Source organism: Rattus norvegicus, chromosome 6 (assembly GCF_021556685.1).
Source record: "Rattus norvegicus strain SHRSP/BbbUtx chromosome 6, alternate assembly SHRSP_T2T, whole genome shotgun sequence".
Lineage (NCBI taxonomy): Eukaryota > Metazoa > Chordata > Mammalia > Rodentia > Muridae > Rattus > Rattus norvegicus.
The window spans coordinates 77,864,556-77,888,150 of NC_141539.1; the positions used below are offsets into that span (position 1 = coordinate 77,864,556).

The following is a 23,595-nucleotide window of genomic DNA, read 5'->3' on the forward strand; positions in this document are numbered from 1 at the left end:
TCTATGGAAGCCTAGCTGGGGGGGAGGACTCAACTGCAACACCCCTCCTGTGAAGTTAATCCTGTTTCTTTTAGCTATTTCTTTATTAGTTAATGAGGTCTTGCAGAAAAGAAAAAAAAAAGAATGTGTGTCTCTGATGGTGTTTTAGCACCCTTGCCTCCAGGAACGGCTTCAAATATTCATAAAGTGACTCATCTGACCAAAGCTTAAAGCAAAGGTGTATTAAGTATGAATTTACTCAACTTCAAATGTGGGTGGTCAAAAAGCCGAGGCTGAAATAACCTAAATACTCCTCCTGGCTGGCGTTTCCCACTCCTCCTCAGCTCTGGGCGCTCCTGTGAAGGGTGACAGAGCAGACGTATTATTTACAACAGCCAGGACTCTGAAGGGCAGCCCCGGAAGCTTTGATCCCTCTTCCTGACTGACAGGAATGTGCATTGCCTTTGGAAAACAGAATAACTTAAGAGAAGCAAAGATAAAATGGAAAAGGCATTGCTGGCCGAGCCCCTGGGAAGGAGAGCAGACTCCAGATGGTATTGCTCCAGAGAGGCGAGGTGAGGCAAGGGAGACTCCCTTCCCCTTTGCTTCCTCATGGCAAGGGAGCAAACGAGCCATCTTGAGAGGTAGAGTGATGACCCTCTGTGATGGATTTGGAGAGCAAAGCAGATGGATGTGGAAACTCGGTCACTAAACAGGACTTCTTGTAGACTGAACCCCAGGAGTCTCCTGTTGGGCTTTGTTATTGTGATGCACACACAACAACAGGGGCCTCAGAATGCAGCAAGAGTTACACACATACACACACACACACACGCACACGCACACGCACACGCACACACACGCACACACGCACACACGCACACACACACAGACCACTTTTCCCAGCCCTGATGGACATACCCCATTTCTATCTAAGCACAGCCATAGAAACCCATCACGGTTTTCACCCATTTATGATTTTATCTACTGCATCCATCATTTCTAGAAGCTGAGCCCGTGCTTCTGCTCTGATGAGTCTGGTATGTATACGTTGGCTCTAAACCAAACAATTCGGACCAGTGCTGTCCCTGGAGCCCCTAGGCAGGTACCTGTGATGCCATGCACCTTCCTGATTCAAGGAAAGCATCCCAGGCCAAAGCTCCCAGGGAGCTGCAATCAATCACAGAACCCCTGGTAACCTAGTACTGCCCAATGAGAAATGTCTGCCATCCAAAGAATCCATTCATGTCATAGCCCTGAGTCTGTTATTCAGACTTTTGTAAAAAGGATTGGCTTTTCTGAATACGGGAAATCTCTAAGCCACGACTTCCAGAAAGCAGATGGCCATGTAATCTCTCTCAGTACAAAATCGGAGAGAGAAAGACATCTTTTACTAACAAGGCTAATAATTCAAACCTTTCCTTCTGCAGCTAGCTCAGTGCTCAGCATCTGATAATGAATTTCCTATAAATGTGGACGAGGGGGGTAGTCCTTAAAAAACAAACAACACTGTGTTAACACTGCTGGAAAAAGTCTCATACAATGTGTTCTCTGAGCTTCTCCACGAGCACTCGGAGACATGCTGTCAGCCGCTATGACCGTAGAAGATACAGCCGAATATTGGTGGTTCCCAGTGAGATTTCCTCAGAAGAAATAACCTTTCCTTTTGGGATGTACATTTGACTGGTATCCTGTACTTAATTATTTTTTTTCTAGGTGATCCACATAACAGGCCGGCTTCGCCTCAGAGTGTCGCTGTCCCACGGGAGGACCGTCCCCAGCCAAATCATGGGTCTCGTGGTTGTGGCTCATGCCTTGCCTCCCCCTACGATCAATGAAGTCAGAATTGACTGCCATATGTTCGTCACTCGAGTAAACATGGACCTCAATATCATTTACTGTGAAAATAGGTACTTTGTTTTCATGTTCTTTTGCCCATTACTTACTGCCCATTGGTGAAGGTTTGGGTTTTGGCTGCCTGAAAGATTTTACTTCCCCAGTGAGACTCATTATAAATCCTGATCTTGTTTTTAATGGCTGCTTGGCCTGACACCAAACATGCTTTTTATTTAAAATGTACATTGCTTCCCTGATTTACATTTGGGACAACAATTGAATGAATTGGGATACCCAGACATCCATCCGCTATAAAGAAAGCCCGTTTTGGCTGAGGACCCAAGTACAGGGCAGGGATGGGTATCATTGGAAATGTGGTGCAGTGAAAGGCATCTCCTGTGTGCCTCTGGGTGACCCTCGTCCCACTAATACAAGGGCCTGGCATCCTGTCGGGCAGTGTCCTCGAAGACATTTAGCATAGGACAAATGAGAATCCAAGGCCCCCAGAGGAAATCTGCTGCTGCAAAAGGAATTGGCGACACTGTTAAATAAAACTTTGTCATCCTGAGGATTTTTTCTTTTATGAATTAAAAAGAGATGACTCATCCTAGAAAACGAGTTGGCAGTTTGTTCCCAAGGCTGAGCTTTTATAAAAGGGACATTTCAGCCTGTGGTTTGAAAGTTCACTTTTCCCATTAAGTACAAAGCAAGGGACAGAGATCGAAGATGGTGCACCTTACAGACCTTTCACCTTGAAGTCACCGGCCCATCTGACTGATGTGAAGAGGGACTCAGGATGCAGAGAGAGGGGAGGAGGGGCTGCCTCTATATCAGTCTCGGAAAGGAACGCAGCATGGCAAAACTGTCTATCTCCTGGTGCTGCAAGGAGCAGTACTGAGGCAGTGGAGGGAGGAGGCGCTCCGGCCATAGATTGTTGTCAGGTGTGAAGGCAATACGTCCCCCGAGCCCTGTGAATGCCTGCACAGGGGAAACTGGAGAGGAGAATGGTCAAGTGGCTTGGGTAATTAACCTCTGCAGAACCTAGCCAAGAGGAAGGCCAAAAGCATCTGCGTCCACCCAGTCCACTGGGAAGTGCTACTAAAGCTGAGATCACTTTGGGAATGGCCTCCTATTTCCAGCCGAGGACTGGCTGAGGGGTGGGGGAGTGGGGTATCTGAGCTCTGAGGCTTAGCTGTGCAGACAGTATCATGTACCTGTCTCTATTATCCAGTAATTACGTCTAAATCTGCTCAAGTTTTGTTGGGATTTAAAAAGTCTTCACCACTGTGAGCGGCTGTACACTTGGGTGTATCACCGGTGTTCTGGAGAAGACACAAGAGGTCAGGAAAGGCAAGGCAGCCAGAAGGATTGGCAGGAGTGGCTGTCTACTAACAGCCGCTGCTGACTTTGGCCACATGTATCTAGTAATCGCCCTAGTCTCGGGTCAGCCTGCTCCATAGGTAAGCACTTGCTCCTACTCCTGTCAGCCTGGGCAAGTTTGATCTTTAAGAGGGAGGAGTCCCAGCCCCTGACTTAGCAATGTCCTGCGAGGTCTCCCATCCTCCTATTTTTCTTTAGTGGTCAGGGTGAACAGTAGGAAACCAGTAAGAATAGCCTCCCATATATACACACAGCAAAAGAACACAATTAGCACGTTTACAAAGAGAGCCATTTTGTCTCTGAGTAGGCTGCGGGACAGTGAAGGAGGCAGCTGGAGGGACAGAAAGGAGAGCAATGCCAGCAGAACCTGCCTGAGGCTCAGGTTCAGCACCACATCACCACATCGACACACCTTCCAAAAACGGATGCCAAACTTCCAAAGCTTGTCCTTTTCCAAAATACCACGAACTTTCATTGTTGTGATCAAGTGACTAAATTTTTTAACAAGCTTTCAATGTCCCATTCTAGCAATTGAGATTCTTTTCTGTGACCTGCTCTTAGCATTTTTCTTCCCCTACCCTACCCCCCCCAAAAAAACTCTATCAACTAATAAAATACATCATTATTTTCCCAAGATGACAACAATCTGAAAAAGTCTTTTATTAAAGGTAATGGCATGTTTGGTTTACAGAAAAGCTGTCACGTACCAAGCTCTGGACACTACTAATGTCTTTCCACACATGACCCTCCTCACCAAAGAGGTTACTTACAGGTGAGGGAGCTGAGGAACAGGAAGGATAGCTGTTCTGGCCTGCTGCTCCTACTTCCTACAGGTTTATTGAGAACTTTACTGCTGAAGTGGTCACATTCCCCCTAGCAGGCTCTGGTCTTCTGAAAGGGCTTGATCCTGATTTTTTTGGGGGGGTGGGAGGAGGTGTTCATTCAAATAAAAGAGAATGCCTTCCCCAAAGAACAACCAGGCTTTTTCCTGAGGTTTATTAATTAGGGAATTGTTAACTAGAAACTAAGCTTGCTCCTTGGCAATTCTTCTGCAGTCTTCAGGATGGCCCAGGGCAAAGCTAACATCTAATGCATCTAATGCTTTCAGGACCTGGCAGATTTCACAGACACCAAGGAGGGTCATTTAATGACATCTAACTGCTTCTCCTCTTCCTCCTCCTCCTCCTCTTCTTCCTCCTCTTCCTCCTCTCTTCCTCTTCCTCTTCTTCTTCCTCCTCTTCCTCCTTCTCCTCCTCCTTCTGAGGAGGCTATTTAAGTATACTTGGGAAACAAGCTAATGAACAGAAGCACCAATCTGTTTTATACCACAAATGCTCCAAGAACTCCTTACAATTTTCCTAAGGAATTGTCTCACTAAGAATTCTAGTTTGGCCAAAATGATTATTTCAATCAGCAAACATTGAGAAATCTACTTACCTCGTTGAGTAGTGTATTTTAATTATACCCCGTAGCTCTTGATTTTGTTGTTGCTTTTGTTTTTTGAGACAGTGTCTCACTCACTATGTGGCCATGGTTGTCCTGGAACTCACAGAGATCCTCCTGCCTCTGCCTCCCAGGTGCTGGGGTGACAAGCAAGTGCCACCACACCCAACTAACTCCATGAATGTCTTTGTGTTACCAGTCCTTTTTAGCTCCTTGCCTTGTGAATCAGACACAGTTCTCCAACACTAATCCCAAGTTTTTTAAAGGTAACATTCATATATTTGCTTCACATTTGGATAGATCCTGTGTCATAAGTAATCTCTAAAGAGACAATAGAATAAGTTAAAACCTATTTTTTTAACCAACCGAAAGGAATGATATAGAAGACAATAAGCATTTTATACTTGTTCATATAAACAAGGCAGGTTTCCCTATGTGCCGTATAGTTTGGGTTCTGTTTTTCTGTGTCCTGCCTGAGGACGCTGGCCAATCAACTATGGGCACTGGAACCCACATAGAATTGAGTCGAGTGCAGGCCCAGAAGAGCTGCTGAAATGGTTTTAAACTTTCAGTGTAGAATCTACCACAAAGTCCCAGTTAAAAGAGCCAGGAGTGAAAGCAGAGCTCCCAAATGACTGAGACTAAAAAAGATAATACCCCTAGGCATCTGTATGTCTCCGCATTTAAATTATATCCCTGGAAATGCCAATTTGGACCTCGTGCCAAGAAGCAGCTGAATCCCTTTTTCATGGAAATACCCAACAGAAGACCAATCTGCTTAAATGAAAGGTGTCTCTAATCACTTGGTATAAACGTAACATGTTTTTATTTTATTATGTAACCTTGAATTATCTTGTCCTGTAATGAGTATCTTGCATTGTTACAGTTCCTCAATAATTTCATGGAATTACGTTGTCCAAATGTGCATTCCGACGCCAAGGAAAAAACCTACCTAATTACTTAAATACAATTGCTTGATCTAGCAACATATCCAAAATTTAATAAAAATGTTGTTATACACCACAGAAATAATCTTCTCTGCTGACAGCATTTGCTCAAAGTGCCTCGTCCTCACAGGTACTTGGCATGATGGGAATGTTGCGAGATCAGCTTCATGCATTATTTCACAGTCTCTCTGGTCTCCTCCTCTCTGAGCTCCAGTCTCTGTTGTTCTCTTTGTAGGATTACTGACTACATGGATCTGACCCCTGTAGACATCGTAGGGAAAAGATGCTACCACTTCATCCATGCCGAAGACGTGGAAGGCATCAGGCACAGTCACCTGGACTGTAAGTACCCCTATAGGGAAGTAGCCTGGGCAGTATCATTTGTCCGTCTGTCTCTGACTTCATGGGGCACAGTGCTGACTTGCCCCTTCATATCTCTTGTCTACATCTGAAACAAGTGTCACACAGTGAGAGAAAATTATATTAATAATTTCAACTGGCATTTGGTCTTATACTGAAAGCTGAACATTGGGCCCAGAGGCATTGTGGGATCTCCAGGCAACCCTCTGGAATTGTGTGGTCACCTGTGCCTTCACTCACAGCAAGCAGGCAGAGAGATCATCTGTCCGAAATTCCTCCTTGACCTTTCACCTCCTAGACAACTGTTTCCAGTTTGAAATTTGCGGTTTCAGTTCCAAACTGTAGATGGGAGAAGACGACAAGTTCAAATAGCCCAGAGACTCATAAAAAAAAAAAACGCCTGCCTGCCTGCCTGCCTGCCTGCCTGCCTGCCTGCCTGCCTGCCTGCCTGCCTGCCTGCCTGCCTGCCTGCCTGCCTGCCTGCCTAGCCACAAAAACTAGGTGAGGGCAAGCCCTGGGAGGCAGGAACAGAGCACATTACATGAACATCACCTGTCGATAGCAGTCTCTTCCTAAAGACGCTCCTACAGAGGAGACTCTAGCTTCTAGCCCCTGGAAATAAGAGGCTGGTCTTGCTTGCTCTGGCCATCCTGGCCTCAGACTAGACTGAGATCTTCTGGAGAATGGGAGTCAGGAGCAGCCGCCACACTGTGGTTGAGTTTAAGTGACAACTCACATAGAAACTCAACAAGCAAGTTTCTCAGAGGCCACTAGCCTGCTTCTGCACAAAAGAGCCCCAGGAAGCTGTGAACTGGTGAAAGCTTCCTCTTCCAAGCACATGACCATCCTACAGCCTTCCTGAAAGATGACCAGCTCTATCCTCCGAGATTTCTGCAAAGTTCGGAAGCCTGACTTTCAGTGCAGACACAGTGCTGCCAATGAAATAGTCCAGTTCAAGGTGAGGGCTTTATATCACATAGACCGGAATGGTAGTCTTTGCCCCTTCCTGTTTTGGCTGAGAAGAGTTACCCCCCAGTTATCTAGCCCTTTGCAATGAGTCCTACAATCTCAACTCAGCTCTTCAAAGTCTAATGGAGACTGAGCTAGCCCAAGTCTCTCTGTGATCAACACTGTCTGCTATGTTTTTAAGTCTACATTAACAACACTGATGTGGAATCAAATTCAGTGTCAGATTCCGTACTTCTGTGTCTCTGGGCACAGGCTGAATACAGGATGCTCTCTAGTACAAGCTACTCCCAAGGCTGGGCATGTGCCTTGATGTCACTCCCCAGGGAGTTGGGGAACACACTTGTTGCTAAGAATGAATGGGTGTTATGTATCTCAGAAGCAGATGGCTCTTCAATTAATTGGGGAGGAAAATGATGTTGTTTCCTGAACAGAAACATCAGGTTCTTTGTTGCTGGGAATTCAGGGGAAAAGATGTAAAAAATACAGATCTCGGGGTTGGGGATTTAGCTCAGTGGTAGAGCGCTTGCCTAGGAAGCGCAAGGCCCTGGGTTCGGTCCCCAGCTCCGAAAAAAAGAACAAAAAAAAAAAAAAAATACAGATCTCTGAAGGGACCGGTGGATACATTCCTGGAATGCCACAGGCCAGAGGTATAGACTTTTAAATATATCGTTTTCAAGACACTACCTCACCCCATGCTGGTAGGGAATGGGGGAGAACAGGGTGAGGAGATGGGGTGAGGGGTTCTGGGAGCAGGGAGTGATTTCTCATATGGGAGCCTTAATTAAGGTCTAAACTCAGAAACCCAGTACCAACTGTAAAGGAACTTTGTCATCCTTGGGCCTTATTTGGAAAACGCCATGTTGGTATACAACTTGAAGAAACCCTATTCCTGAGGAATTTGAGGCCATGCAACTCACTTCTTCCCAAGAGGCAACAGTCCCCACTAAATGTTCTTGGTGTCATCTTTCCCCAGCCACTCTTGTCTTGTTTTTCAGTAGCCAGAATAATTCAAAAGTCCTGGGAAATAAACTTACACTACCATCTACCATTACGCGGTCCTCCTAATTCCTCTGCTGTCTTGCCAGACAATAAACAGAGACAATATGCTTTCAAATTCTGTGATTTTTTTTTTCATTACTTGATATTGACATACTGGCTATTGCTTTATGAGTTAGCCTACTAACAATGATTGAGTTCATACTTTTAATGCATACACATGCCTTCTCGTTTTGAGTTCTTTTAATAACCTTAAACACATTAAAAAAACAAATAGAATAGGCTGATAATTCTGCACAGTAAAATACACTTCTCATGTTTAGCTATCATGCTGTGGAGTAACCTCACAATGTCAAGTAGCGCACAATTAGTCAAACGGTAGGGGGAGGAAAAGGACTGTTTTGATCCTGCAGAATTTTGATCCTAATCAGATTGAAATTCCAATGTTCTTGTAGTGCTTAATATCTTCACTCTCTCTCTCTCTCTCTCTCTCTCTCTCTCTCTCTCTCTCTCACACACACACACACACACACACACACACACACACACACACACACACACACCAAGCTGATTCCAATGTCAGGTTTTGCATTCTGTGACTGAAATAAGATGCTGAAATATACAAATGCATCCCACTTGGTACAATAAACATTAACATCATTATAAAGTAAGATTGAGTTTGAAATTGTGTGATGGAATGTCTGATGTTTACCTAATTCTCAGACCAAAGCCAGCCCAGTAACAAAATGACAGAGCATGTAATAAGCCTTGGTTGTGTAAACACTGAAGAAAAGGCAAGGAAGCCAGCACAGCATCTTGCTTGTCCAAAGCCCTAGGCTATTACTAAAGGAGGCCTCAACTGTGCCTTCCTGGCAGGAGAAGGTCACAGTGACATAGATTCAGTTCAAGAATAAGATAGAATTCTAAAACAAAGGAGTGGTTAAAAAATAAACCACATTAACTATTTAGCTTTTCTTCCTAGAGCTATTGGCACAGTTCCTGGTTCTGTCTGTGAAAGGTGGGTTTTAGACATCTGATCATACTTCAGATATTCAGATATCTGTCTTGTGCTCTGAGTCACAGATAAGACTTAAAGGGGGCTCAGACATCTTTGAGGACTAGAGATCCTACCTTTATCACTGGCATCTCTACTCAGCATAGGAGTCTGTAAATCCATAAATGAACTTGTCCCCAGAATCAGGAAAGGAGCGAGAAATCTCAGCCACACCAGGATGCCTCTGAAAAGACACCGAGAGCACAGGACCACCTGCTTCCCGCCGGGCAAGTTCAAGACGCCTGGTGTTAGCTAGACAGATCTCTGCCTACAGTGTCACATTGTTAGCAGGGCTTGGTGGCTCACATCTGTAATCCCTGTGGTCAGACTGAGGCAGGAGGATTACCAGGAGTTCACGTTTGGTCTCCCTGGTGACCTTGGTTCTTAAGTAAAGGGAGATTTCAAGTCTGTTTATCCCCCGCTGTGACAAAAGACCTTTGTGACTTCTTTTCATTAAGCCCAGTTTCATTGGTCTCTTCAGGTCAAATTGGCCAAAATCACCATTTCAAGGTTTGAATTTTAAACTACATATAGTAGTGATTATTTGGGGACCTTTCTCTCTCCAGTGCCCTCTAGTCTTCCATTGCTCAGGAGACAGTGACCTAGAGATGACCATTCATGTCCCCTAGATCACATGTTCCAGCTACCTAAGAGCATCTGGGTCACCCTTGAATTATAAGATGTTTCAGCACAGAGCCCATAACCTAAAACGTGGACTGCTGAGCCAAATGCAGGCTTTACATTGGCCTTTATTCCTACGAACAAAGCCTTCGCCTAGAATCCAAGCTGTTTTCTTGATCCAACCTCTAGGGGTTCTTCCTAGGTCAAACCAACAACTCTCTCAAACCTTAAAAAGAGACCTGCCTTTCTCTCACTTTGTGACACTGTGTCCCACAAGCAACACTCAGGACTCTGCAGTGGGACTCAAAGCCAAGGAGCATGAGCTTAGACAGTGGTAGCTTCCCATCCAGGATGACGAAAGTCCAAATGACTTGCCAGAGAAACAAAAGGGCTGCCCTGTTGCCTACAGGACCAAGTGGAACTAGAAAGCAGGGCTGTGGCCTGCTGGACTTAAGGGCGACTGACTGTTCAAGCAATGTGCTGCAGCCATAGTGCTCGCGTCTTAATACATTTTTTTAGCAGCTACCTGGCATAATGCATTCCATGCTGTTTTGCATCAATAACCCCTACCCTTCCCTCCTGAAGGCGTCTCATCGCCAAATGCAAGCAGACTGCTTAATGCAGGACTAATTAGTAGATCCCTTCCAGTCTGCAGGCCCTCCATTGTAATTCCTTCCCAGCTCATTTTTTTCTACAACTGAACATCAATCAAAGTAAGTGCCCTGCCTGCCTAGGCAGCACAAGATGTCCTCCATGCATTTGTCATCTGCCACACAAACAAAGGGGGGATTTAATTGTTGATTTGGGTATGCAGCCATAGCTCACAGGAAAGGGAGCTGCAAGTGAGGGAAGACGGGAAGGAATAAAGTTTGATGGGTGGGCCAGAGACAGATTGTACCAGGGGCTCTCTGCTGTTTTCTGATCTCCTCGGTGCTTCCTCTGGGCTGGGTCTTCAGGGATTTTGCTACAACCTGGCCATTGCCTGCACTTTTTCCCCCGAAGTAAGTGATTTTTTTTTTCTCTTCTCCCTTATGAATAGGAAAATTCCCATGGAAGAATATACTTTGAATAGCTATCACAGCTGCCTTTCTTCCAGAAGCCAAGTCAGTCTACAATTTTTTTTCTCTGTCCCATAGCTGCAGAGACTGTCACAGGCCTGTAAGAAAGCACCAGGTTTCTAGGCAGGAATGAATTAGGGTTCGTAGTTGGTGTCTTTCTTCTTGGGGCAAGGACTGGTTTGGGCTTTTTGAGTTCGTGGCAGGCGAGTACAGAGAGCAAGACCAGCAAGCAGGCCTGCTCACCGGTCGAACACTTGTCCCACTTGTCAGCCTGTTCGGGAGCAGTATGGACATGCAATACTTCAGGCCTATGCCAAGCATACTGAGTCGGAGTCCAGGGTTTCTAAGTCCACGATCGCTTGCCACCTCTCTTCAGTGAAGGCTGAGTGGTACTGGCCACCCTGGCATCTAGGAAGAGCTATTTTATAAGGAGTGAATACAAACCAACTGATCGGCTCAAGGTCCTCGTCATCTAGAGTTGAAGTGATTTCGTCGAGGATAGTGGCATGTAGGCACATTGATTGAGGGCATCTCAATCGATGTTCAAATGAAATGAGTGTATAGTTATCTGACAAACTTGACTTCAAAAGGATTATCTAAACTGCGACTGGAGAGATGACTCAAAAATGATCTAAACTTGGACTGGAAAGATGACTCAGTGATTAAAAAGCATGTGCCACTTGTGCAGAGGACCCGGGATTGGTCCCCAGCACCCACAGGACAGCTAAAACCCATCTACAACTCCCGTTTCGGGGACCCATGCAGGCGTCTCATGCTCATGGTGTGCACACATGTGCACACACTATATTGAAAGTAATGATATCTAGCTGAGGAAGGAAAAGGAAATCTTTGCTGTTTCTCCCCAGGGTAATATTTTCCTATGAACACTGTATTACATGTATGAATAAGAATAGGGATATTTTCCCTGTTCACCTCCATGTAACATTTCTGACTTCTTTTACCATATGCGACACCTTGAAGTATTACTAGGAGGTTTAAAAATAAGGTATTCAGAGCTTACGCACTAGGGGAGAAGACAGCTTGAGACATCCAACTCTGAATACATAACATAAAATGAAGACGTATTAAGATGTATGAATGAAATGCAGAGACCCCAGAGATGGGGGCATCCAAAGGGAAGATGGGATAGAAGCCCCAAAGGATGCAGAGCAGACAAGGCACACTTCCCAGCCCTGGCAAGAGGGTGCTAAGGAGCCAAGATGGCAGGAGGTACAGGGGGCATCAAGGGCATTCCAGGAGTAGAAATGTGTAGGGAAGCCCGGAATACAAAATCGCTTTCCCCAAAGATCAAGCTACAGCTTTGATTTGACTGATAAATTCAACTCTTCAGTGGACTCCTGTCCCTAGTTGCCAGTTCAAGTAGTAGCTGCTTTTGTTATGGGTTTGTTTTTTTTTAATACAACAACATCAAAAATAGTCCTTTTAAAAACAGCTCTTATAAAAACATGCTCCAAAAAAAGAAAATCAATACTTCTAAATCATCCATTTCACCTAAGCCCACTAGCCTAAGTAGAATCAACCCCATCACTTTTTTATAATCCTACCTATTCTTGATCTTTTGTGAGTTGTCTTTATATTTTCCTTTAAAAAAAAAGTCTGCATATTAGAAAAGACCTTTTAGGATGTGCTTGGGTTCAGCTGAGCAGCATAGAATTTACTTCACGTATGCGGCTCTTACACTAGAGTTTGCCTGCAGTTGCTCACAACTAACATTGACTAACCCCTCTCAGTCAATGCCTATCTCCCGTCTGGACTCATGGAGTTTTGGGGGAGTCATATCAACTAGGACATACTGACCCGTCCAGCAGGTCCAGTTATTCAGGGTCCCGAAGAGGGGGGACCTGAGGGGCAAGGGGGGGAAGAAAAGTAGACCAAGCCAGGTTCTGTTGTCAAGGTCTCGTTTATTGAGAGGAATGTACAGCATTTAAAGCTATGAGGCAGGAATTGAAGCAGGAGCTGAAGCTTAGGGTGGGGGAGTATTGGGAGGTGCCCAATGATATAAGGTGAATCACTAAACTGCAAGATATCCTCCTTAAACAAAGAGGCAACAGTCTTCCAGGACATGTTCTTTGAAAAGGTCGAGCCCTTCTCAGGAATCTGCTCAGGGCAGGGCACTAGCTTTGCTCAGGCTGAAACATCCTGTGACCGTTCCCTGAATCTTCCTGGGAGAGGCTTTTGTCCAACAACCTCATAATCTTACAGCAGCCATCTTAGGGGTGAGCATCAGTGGCCATACAGCCCAGAGTCACGTAGCCACCTTGAGCTATACAGTCACAAAGCGGCCAGACCCAAATCCAATACGGCTCCCTACAACATACCTCGTTACATGTGGGTCCACTGAGGATAGACAGGTCCAGTTCATCCCTTCTGCCCCCTTTACCTCTCTAAACCTCTAACGTCTTAAGGACTCCACTCAGCCTACATCAGAGTCCGTGCCCTTTATCAGATGTGCCAGGCCAGCTGCCATACAGTTGTCACCATGATAAACTGATAAGCAAAGCCGAGACCCCGCCCTCCATTCAAAGGCAACTGGAGAGAAATCCCAGTTTTAGAACGAAGAAGAAAACATTTCAAACACTTTCCACACTCGTGACTTCTCCATGAGCTCAAATGGCCAGTGCTAGGGGCAGGGATTAATGAACACTAACTGACACTCTCCACCAGTGAACAAGCCCATGGGCAGATTTTGTTGACCACAATCTCCTACCACAGTAGGCACTCAAAAAAGTCTTCCTAGGTGGTTAGAGAAACCTGCTGTTTCCCTCATTCCGTGCCAGAATCCTTTCTAGGTGCCATGCTAAAGTGTTCACTATTTCTCCTTTACATAACAGCTCTTTTCAAAATGAAAGGTACAGAGGCCAGAAAAATACCAGTTCTCACTATTTTAGGTTGGAAGGGGCAGGGATGAATAGTACTAAAATTCCCTGGTTGGACTAAAAATAGCTTGAGGAAACTCTGAGGGCTGTGGACGTGGTGCAGTGATTAGTAACACGTACTGCTCTTCCAGAGGTCCAGGGTTCGATTCCCAGCACCCACCTGATAGATCATAACAAACTGTCTGTAGCTCCAAACCCAGGTGATCCACAGACACCAGCCATACATGTGCTGCACATACATATATGCAGGAAAAACACACATATACATACGCTTTTAAAAATAAACTCAGATCTCAGTGTTACTTGTGTCACCATCCTTTGATTCTGTCTGTCTGAGAATACCACACTGATGCTCTCGGGTTTTAAAAGCCTTGGACTCCGATTCAGTACATTATCATGAAGAAGGAGGAAATTTATTTTTTTAAGCTGAACAAATTGACATGTCCCAAATCAATGAAAAGTTTTCTGCATGATTCAATATTAGCAGTTAATAAAGATCTATCAATTGGCAGGGCGAGAGGAGAAAACCTCTTCTGAAGTTGTAAACCACAGACAGCGGCTCAGGCAGGCCCTGTCATTAGTGTATAAGAGGGAATCCATATTTGATGCATCGTCATTCACAGAACATCTACAGGTCCTTTGTCTTTAAGCTTAGAACTCCCATTAAACATCAAATCTCATCCAACTTTACCAAATATCGCTCGGCACCTAGGTTTTAAAAAAGGAGGAGGGGCAAAAGACCAATCTGTGGATGCTTGCCACCTAAGACGTATCTAACTCGCTAATTGCAAAATCTATAGGAAAGTGTGCCTGGTGTCAGAGCGTCAGTTGGTCCTCTGAGTGCTTCTAAATGAAAAACTGTCTTGTCTTCATCGCAAGTAAATAAAACCCTTACCACAGTCTCCGGCTACAATGCTGCCTCCTCTGTGAATCTTAACAATGGCCTTCCAGTAGGCATCAAGGACTATAACTTTTTAGATAAAGAAATTTGTTCTTGTCTTAGGCTTGCATCAGGTTCCTTCTCCGGTAGCCCACAGTCTTCAAAAGCAGAGGAGAAAAAAAAAGTAATCCAGAATTTTTTTTTTCAAAAGTCTGTTTCCAGAATGAGGTTTCTCTGTCAGCCCGCGTTGGGCCTTAGGTGAAGAAACAGAGATTAAAGAGCCAGTACTCTTTTTCATGTTTCATCTGCCAGTTTTGTGAATGTAGAAAGAAAACCAGTGGCCACAGCTAAGCACCCAACTGTGGTATGAAGTAGAAAGCGTGATTTTAGCACACACATCCTTACTTAAACACACACACACTCACTCCACTTCAGTGCATTGGAAAATCACTTCTGAATCCCTAGCAGAAGGCGCCAGTCTCTCCCATCCACAGCTGTTGGTGGAGGCAGCTCAGTGAGTGTGAGTTCTGCTCATGTGTCCTCCCATTGCACTCCAATAAGGACACTCTTTGTTCGGCCCTGTGAATGTCAAGTGTGGCCTGTCCGGTGAGCTCACTATTTCTAGCTATTCTATACTTACCTGAATACACCAAGGATTGCAGCTTGTCAATGCATATGCAAACCCCTAAATGTCCTTCTGGGAGGCACTGTGCTAAATGACTGCTTTGATGTCTGTTCCTCTCTTCAGACTACATTGCACTGCTCCCTTCTCTGTGTGACACAACCCACTCACTGTTTAGACCCTGGCTTGGTTTTGTACAACAGCCCAACAGGAAGGCACCACGTTCTCTCCCTCTTTTTATTTCTCATCATATTTCTGAAGGCAAATTTGCACCAATTTGCTTGGATAACAGAATGATATCCCTGGCTCCTTTTGTGTTCTTTCAGTGACTGTCTCTGTTTGTGGACAAAGTTTTCTCAAGGAAATGCAAATCCTTCTGTTGGGAACTGTGTGCAGGGACATGATATGGTCTAAGGCAACAAAGTTTGTGGGATTTTGGAGTAAAGTGAGTATGATTTACTAACAGAACAGTCTTGCCTATGGACTTGAGTCAAGAGATCAAGTGGCATTTTAAAAGGATGTTCAATAAAGCTTATCGTCCCATCTTTCATTGGGGGGCAACTATCAAAGGTCACATATTTTAAATGTAAGCACTTCAAAGTTGGCTTTTGGATACGCTATTTGCCATTCCCCATCTAATAGGGCATCGGGTAGTGTTTGACTAAAAGTCACACAGACTCTCAGTGGTGGTTCTTTACTAGCTAGGTGGGCAGGTCTCAACTAGGATAACACAAGAACTGTGTTCTTCACACAACACACAAGCGTAAGGTCAGCTCTGTTCCCTAAGGGACACACTGTGTCTGGTGTCTTCAGTATGGAGGGCAGGGAGGGTGTTCCCTCAGAGCATCAGACAACAATGGCTACTGATAACTCCCCAAGACTAAGGGAGAAAATAGTACCTACATCATTCAAGATTCTAAGTAAACCTGGGAAAACCTACTTCTCTTGTGTCTTCATGGATGCCTTATAAAAATCTAAGTAAAGGCCATTGAAATTCTCTGAGATCTTTAAAAACTAATACCTCAAGTGCATACCCTTGTAAAGATGTTTGGATGTGATCAGTCAGCTCCATTGAGGGGTACAAAAGGCAACCAGACCAGGAATAGAATATACACTTTAGAACAAGCCACAAAAATGATGCCAGATCACACGTCAGCAGTGATCAACCCACATCTCACATCATCTCACGGATGCCACAGGAAAAACCAATCGTCATGTGTATTTCTTCTCCCCATATTTCCTTCTGTGTGTGTGTGTGTGTGTGTGTGTGTATGTGTGTGTGTATGTGTGTGTATGTGTGTGTGTGTGTATGTGTGTGCGTGTGTGTGTGTACATACTCCAGGGCCCATTGGCTTAGTCTTCTTGAGGGACAATTACCTATTTTTAAGGACTGCCATATCAACTAACTTATATTGTACTTATTTCTGGTTTTCTCCACAAAAGGGGTTTTGTGAATAAGGCTAACCTAAATATTCCCTCATTCCTCCCTACTATTCAAACCCACAACTCAAAAATAACAACAGCAGATACTAGATAACAGAGAATCCAAAAAGGGTTGGTTATTTTTTTCTTTTTGTATTTTTCAAGTTCTCTAATTTATTACACACTAAAAATCTCTTTCAAACTGGCACCAACATGGCTTTTCTTCTTGAGCTGATTAGGGCCACATGAGCTCAGGAAAAGCTGTCAGATCCTGCCTTGGGCACAGCTGGAGTGATCCAAATGATTTGCCAGTATGACTCTTTTTTTTCAAGAAATAAGCTTCATCCCAAAGTTATAAATTTATAGTCTGTGAGAAGTTATGAGCAAAAAGTATTCCTGATTCAGTATGAAAGGAGGCATCCTGCGAACTTCTTTTATGTGAACTTGAAAACAAAAGTGAACTTGGGTAGCGTTTTGGTCAACGCTTCGTTCCCTCCTGGAACTACCATCTTGTCTTCTCTGTGGATTCCAACAGTGTACAGAGGTCTCGTTCAGAAAACACCAACCCACAAGTCATCGATAAAGACCAGGTGAAGAGGGTGACCCTGACAAGTGCTGTTAAAGATCAGTCCAGGGAACAATTCGACCCAAAGACTGCTTGTCTTAGCTGTGCACCACGAGCTCTGAAACCCGTGCTATTCACCATTGACCCAAGAACGGCCTCAGCGCTCCTGACTCCAAGAGAAGAAATCCTTGCTGTTCACTCCCCACCCCCAGCCTGTTCTTCACATCAGAACTCACCTGCCTGCCTCTTTGTCCTTCAGGGATGTCTTCTGGGCTAGGCATCCCTGAACCTGGATTTAATGAAAGACTGAGTTAATGTATTCATGGACTCTAATAAATTTGTATTTATCTTCTCAGCAAATGCCCTATAAGGAGACCAAGCCATCCTCCCTCGTCATCTAAGGATGGCATTACGTCTGCTTTTTGTATTAGAAACGGTGTTTAGGTCCTTATCTGAACATTGCCAGGGAGGTTGGTGTTTTAAGTAAGAAGAAGTGTGGCGGGTGGGGTGATCTTTCTGCTGATGCTTTGAATTCTAACTGGGTCTTATGTGTCTCTTCAGCTTAACCCTTTCAGTCCTCTATATTCTGGAGTTGGTGTTTTCTGTTGTTTGTTGCACATTCTGGGTTCCATCCTGGTCCAGAATCCCCACCCAAGCAACGCCAGCCTACCCTGCCAGTTCAATTTTTTCATATGATTCTACAAAAAAAAAAAAGTTTTTTTTTAGTCTTTCTGTCTTTGTTAAAAATACTAAAATCATTAGGAATTATCCTTTATGCTAGTTACAAGGCACCTAGAATTATATCGCCAACCAGACTGGAGTGTAGCGATTTCCTCTGCACAGACTCCCACAAGCCACTGTCCTCAGGTAATAGTCACGCAGGCTGAGAAGCTCTGAATAAAAGCACTCCATGTTGCATGCCACAGTGGTTTAAACAGGGAAGCCGTGTGGTACGCCTGGCACTTCACTGCTTTCTGCCTCAGCTAGGAGTTATGTAGCCTGGGAAGCCGTGCATACGGGATGGCAGAACTTCCTGTTGCCAACAAAAGGAGCAAGGGAATGCGCGACGCTACCTGTGGAGGCCCACCACCCAGGGAAGGGGACAGCCCCCAGCCTTCCAATGCTCTGCATTGTGTGGTGGTTTCAGAACAAAACTCGCCCCCTGTGTGAAGCATTCACCAAAGCTTTTTCAAGCAACAGTGAAGACATAATTATTAAATTTTACAACCATCCATTTAGCATACTGTGAGAAAAGGGGTGTGGGAGAAAAGCAGGAAAGTCTGTCGGCTTTAGATGCAGAAGGGGCTTGATCTGTGATCACTTTCAGAGGAAGAAGAGTTGCAACAGCCTGGAATGTTGCTCTTTTCCAAAGTGACGCCCTGTCTCCATCCACACCCCCCCCAAAAAAATCAAAATGTACTTCATGAAACTATTGTATATGAAGCACTTATTAGCCGTAATTAAATGGACAATATGAATTTACTACGTCTTTAGGACTCTGGCTTGTTCTGGTTTAGAGCAAGATGATTAATGCAAATACATATTACTTGAGATAACCATTTAGCAGCTAATTTAGCCAAATTTATTACAGCAGTTAGAGGTTTTTCATTTTAGCAGACGGAGACAAGGACATGCCAAAAGTGGGTCATGTAGACGAGTGCGCACTGCCCTCTAGTGGCCGGCAGGCTGGTGAGCTCTTGGGGGGGCACGAGCGGTGGTCTCCAAGTCCTGAAGCAGAACCTTTTCTGCCTACTCTCAAACCACTCCCATCCACAGCACTTTATTTAGGGGATGATTTACTACGGTGTCCCTTTTTACTAGCTCAGGAGAACCCAGATACAAATCAAATCTATTTCAACTTGGCAAGATTCTGGTTAGACTATCGTTTTTTAACATCTGCATTTTAAAGCTCTCTTACAGTGGGTATTTAAAAGCACCGGTTCACATTACTGATTGTTTTTACTTGTCCCTTCATTTTGTGCCGTATTTCAGCACTGTCACTCTGTCCCGCTCAAGTCGAGTCAGTGCTGTACCTCTCTTAGGCCAGTGTTTCTCTCTGACTCAACCCGGGGACATATTTTGTTCCAACCTTCAGCTGTCTCACCACAATTTACCCTGGCTGACCAATGTAAATTTACTTCATCCGAGGACTATAAATTCTGTAAGACAAGATCAAAAGGAACAGATGGCTAAGGACACGGGTTGATACTGCTCAGGCTGAGGGGACATGATCAAAGATGGAGGGGGTAAGGCATCTTCAGAACCGTTCAGAGATCCAGAATCTCAAGGAGGGCAACTGGGAGCTACGCATAAATCAGACAGAGATTTGCCTTTCTTACCATCTGATGTTAAACCCACTGACAATATCCACACCACATTAGGTGTGCTCTGAGCCAAAAAGATTAGTAGTCCTTTCATTCTTCCTTTCCCACCACGGCTGCCCAGAAGGGAATACAGTCTCACTACAATGCCAGTAACCCTCGAAGGGCAGCCGCCGCTCCAATGATATGTTGATTTCATTTGTGCTAATGGCATCTTAAGTCAGGCAAACACTGGGCTCCCTTAGCTTTGGTCTCAGGTTGGGTGGAAATGAAAACCGCTCTACCCCGGTCTTAATATGACGCCTTCTGTTTTGTTTTATCTCCCTTTACCCTACCCCAGTGCTGAATAAGGGTCAGTGTGTGACCAAGTACTATCGCTGGATGCAGAAGAATGGAGGTTACATCTGGATACAGTCTAGCGCCACCATAGCCATTAATGCGAAGAACGCGAATGAGAAGAACATCATCTGGGTGAATTATCTTCTCAGGTACCTTTTCTGTTACATCTCTCCCTCGGTTACAAACTGCATGCACTGTGGTAATAGCTGACAGGTCGTGAGTACTGTCTGCTGACAGAAGCATGGACAGGCAGGCTGCTCTTCTTCCTGCAAGATTCAAAGAACTGGGAGAAGATCAAAGCCCACTAAATCTTGGGTTGTCAGTCTTTGGGCAGCCCTGTTCCCAGAGCTGGTCTCCTTCCCTGGGACAAGTTCCACCCAAAGACCTTTGCCTGAAGCTGTTGCAGCCTAGAAAGCATCTCGTTATGCCCCTGCCTTTGCCTTTGCACTCCAGTCCCTGGGAAAGCAAACAGAGCCAGAGGGGAATAGCTGCAGCAGCCCTTTGCCATCGTTTTGATCCCCTCAACCTTCTGCACAGGGTTTGTTCTCTGGGAACTCAAATTTTGGTGCTCAAGACAAACCACTTTGCCAGGGCACTGATAATCTCAGTGTAATTAAAATAATAATAACGGTAACCCCTTTGCCTGTTGCTCTGGGTTTTTTTTTTTTTTTTGTCAAGTTTTATGTTCTTAAAATTTGTATCCACAGCAGGCAAATTTAACTGCCTCCTAAATGCTGGTACGAGGCACCTTTTGTTTCCCTTTCCCTATGTCTGTTCTGCTTTGAGATTCCAACAAGTCTGGATGGCTTGGGTTCGAGGGCGAGCCATCAGGAAAGTTCTCCATGGGTCTTGGCATAGAGCTATCACAGCACTTGGCATGGCTACTGTGATTTTACTCTTTGGCCTCTATTGTCCTAAAGGCACCAAGCAGGATCCACGTGTGCTCTGAATAGAAAACCTTCCAGTAGTGCTAATGAATGGAAGTTGGTGCCCTTTGGCTGATAATTTCGACAAAGGCTACCTGAGTCCCATTTTTCTTAGAGACAGCCAAATGCAGCGGAGATGTTAACAAGCGAGGCTCATCAGCACACTGGCCCTTCAGTGTTTCCTCACTTTGGTGATGACTTGAAGGCATGAATGTGTTTGCTTTCTACACCATATCAATCAGACGCTAATGATTATTGCTCTAGAGAGGACCTTAATGGATGCCACTTACAAGAGTTTTCATCTATCTACTTTCTTGTTTCCTTTTCCGACCTCTTCTGCTCTATATCATTTCTCTCTAAAGGTAAAGGAGTGTGTGTTTAATGTGGCTTTCCCCAAGGGCTGGTTTTTATGAGGGCCATCCCCCTTAGTTGTGACCTTTTCATGGAAGCTCTGACATCAAGGAATCTGTTTAAGTCCTTCTACACAACACTCACTACTGCTACTATAGGAAGCTATAAAAAGCCCCTGTGACAAACAGAAACTAGAACAACATACAAGACACAGATGCTCTTTTGCTGGGCAAAAGTGGTGGTCTCACTCAGAAGAATTAAATGGCGGTGAGCATTCACTATAGGTTACCGGGCTTGTCTGCTATGCTGGTACACTATAGGACTCTGAAGGCATCTATGTTTGATATGCACATTCTGTGGGACTTCCTTACTGGTTATTGTGTTTGAGAAATACACAATGGTATTGAGAAATACACACTGGTATTTATTGATTGATTGATTGATTGATTGATTGGTTACAGTGTACTTTAGACGACCTCATGACTTCCCACTCTGCCTGTGATGGCAGGAGTAGCAAAGAATAGGAGAAGAGTTAGGATCAACACCATTAATCTAGCCCTTGATTTGAAAAGTAACAACCCACAATCATTTGGTAATTCTAGCTCATCAACTTCTGTGTGGATAGAAAGAAAACCGTCTGGGCATCAAAAGCCAGCCTTTGGGCTTCCATGCCTTGGTCTCTGTGTGGTAGATCTTTCAGAGACTTGACCTGAAAACCTACCCTGAGATCAATAATGACAGTGAATTGGAGACACATGATCTTTGAGCCCCCATGGCACCATGACTACAGGAAACGGATGCCCATGGCCTGAGGCACAAGCAAGTTCACAAGCCAGTCCCACCTAGGTGCCATTCTGCAGGCTGCAAATCTAGTGAGAAAATCATTCCTCGGCACAAGAAAAACTCCTAAATTGGCTTTTCTTTCCCACCTTCTTAGCCAAAAAGGATTATTCTTACTCAAGCAATACCTCACTTCTGAGCCCACTCCTAGATCATCTTCCACTGTTCGGGAAGTTCTGCCCTCCGTCTTCATCCCATTCATTCCCTGGCAGCACTTAGTACAAATCCTAACCTCAGAGTACTCAGAGACTCAAAGTGCCAAGCCTGCCTTCCTACCATTAGTCTCATCTGATTATCTAGAGAAAGCTGTTGTCGCTGAAGCTAATTCACACTCAGGAGTGAATGCCTGATAATCCATCTTCGTGAATTAACCCTCCTAGGGACGTTGGCAATCTTAGACTAGAGACTGAAACAGGGACTTCTTAATATGGGGATTCAGTAGCAAATGAGTCCCTAATCACGTGCTACTGCTGCCTTGGCCGGCCACATACAAGACACAAGAGGCATTTCCCATTTGGAGGCAAGATGCTTTTCTCCTGCCTTGAGGTTACAGAAGCCTCTACTGATCATAAATCTAGCAGACTGGGACAGGCTTTTCCAGAAGATGGCTAGCTCAAACTGACCAAGCATCTCATTTCCGGAAAAGGCTCGGTTTCTAGATTTAAAAGAGAACAAACGTTAAGCGCATTTGTGTACATGGGGTTAGATCCATTCTGTTAGGGGCCCCCTCTCTCACACTGGGCCTCTCCCACTGCAATCAGAGTCCCGGCTAACAAGCCACAGGTGTGCACCACATGAGCAGCCGAAACTGTGATTGTAATGGGCGTGCTGACAGTTCAGGAGCCGCGCATCCCAAGATGCACCTGGGCATCTGACAGATCGTTAGGCACTCAGCGCCTGCTGCCACCACCTCCACCACCCCCATAGCTTTGGAGCAATTCGAACAGCTGAGAAGTTGCATGAAGGGGCCAAAGCAAGGGTGCTGAGGCAATGAACTCATTAGGAGCACAAGAGAAGTTAGGACACACCAGGTGGTGTGGGAATGAATTGCTGAGCTTCCCTCTCATTGGCCCAGCCCCCAGGTGTTATGCCAGGAGGAGCGTCAAGCAGCACGGTCCTCTGGCCCCCAGTGGTACCTGATTATTTAAAAGCTTCTTAGTGGCTTTCATGCAGCATTTGGGTATTCAATCATTGTGGTAGGGTGCACCTGTACCCTGGCACGCACAATCCAGGCTTCTGTGAAAAGTCCTGTGAGTAGCTGAGAAAGGATTTCCGGATTAGTCCTCGCCACTTCCTCAACCCCAGAAGTTTAGGGGGAGGAAGTTCAGATGGTAACGAACGCCCCGCCCCTCGGTCCTGATAATGAATGCCTTTCTTCCCACAGCAATCCAGAGTACAAGGACACACCCATGGACATTGCGCAACTCCCACATTTGCCAGAGAAAGCTTCAGAATCCTCAGAGACATCCGACTCAGAGTCAGACTCTAAAGACACCTCAGGTATTACAGGTACTACTTCTCCATGCTCTATAGCTAAGTCTAAACACGAGGGGTGGGTAGCAGTCCACGGGCCACACTCACAGGCCTAGCAACAGGCCAAATCCTATAACAAGATCTATCCTCAAAACACACACAAACACAATCTCCATATTATGTGAATATATGTTGTGGCACATATGCATAATAATTTACATAAACACAATATGCATAATTTACATAAACACACAGGAAAAAGTAATGGTTTAATGTTAGCCCTCCGTCCTTACGGAAGGAATGGCACACTATTCCT

The 23,595-nt window shown here is 45.0% G+C and overlaps 2 protein-coding genes across 9 annotated transcripts in view; one reads left to right on the top strand and one right to left on the bottom strand.

Moving 5' to 3' along the window:
• The window catches only part of Npas3 (neuronal PAS domain protein 3), an 824,663-nt gene that overhangs the window by 795,657 nt on the left and 5,411 nt on the right, over nt 1-23,595 (top strand). For 4 of the 7 annotated variants that reach the window (XM_087552662.1, XM_087552663.1, XM_087552665.1 and 1 more), the window contains 4 exons: nt 1,696-1,889; nt 5,821-5,927; nt 19,691-19,838; nt 23,191-23,315. In XM_087552662.1, the coding sequence (XP_087408788.1) occupies nt 1,696-1,889; nt 5,821-5,927; nt 19,691-19,838; nt 23,191-23,315 (574 nt within the window). 7 annotated transcript variants of the gene reach the window in all.
• The window catches only part of LOC148005241 (uncharacterized), a 136,958-nt gene that overhangs the window by 15,262 nt on the left and 98,101 nt on the right, over nt 1-23,595 (bottom strand). The window lies entirely within an intron of this gene.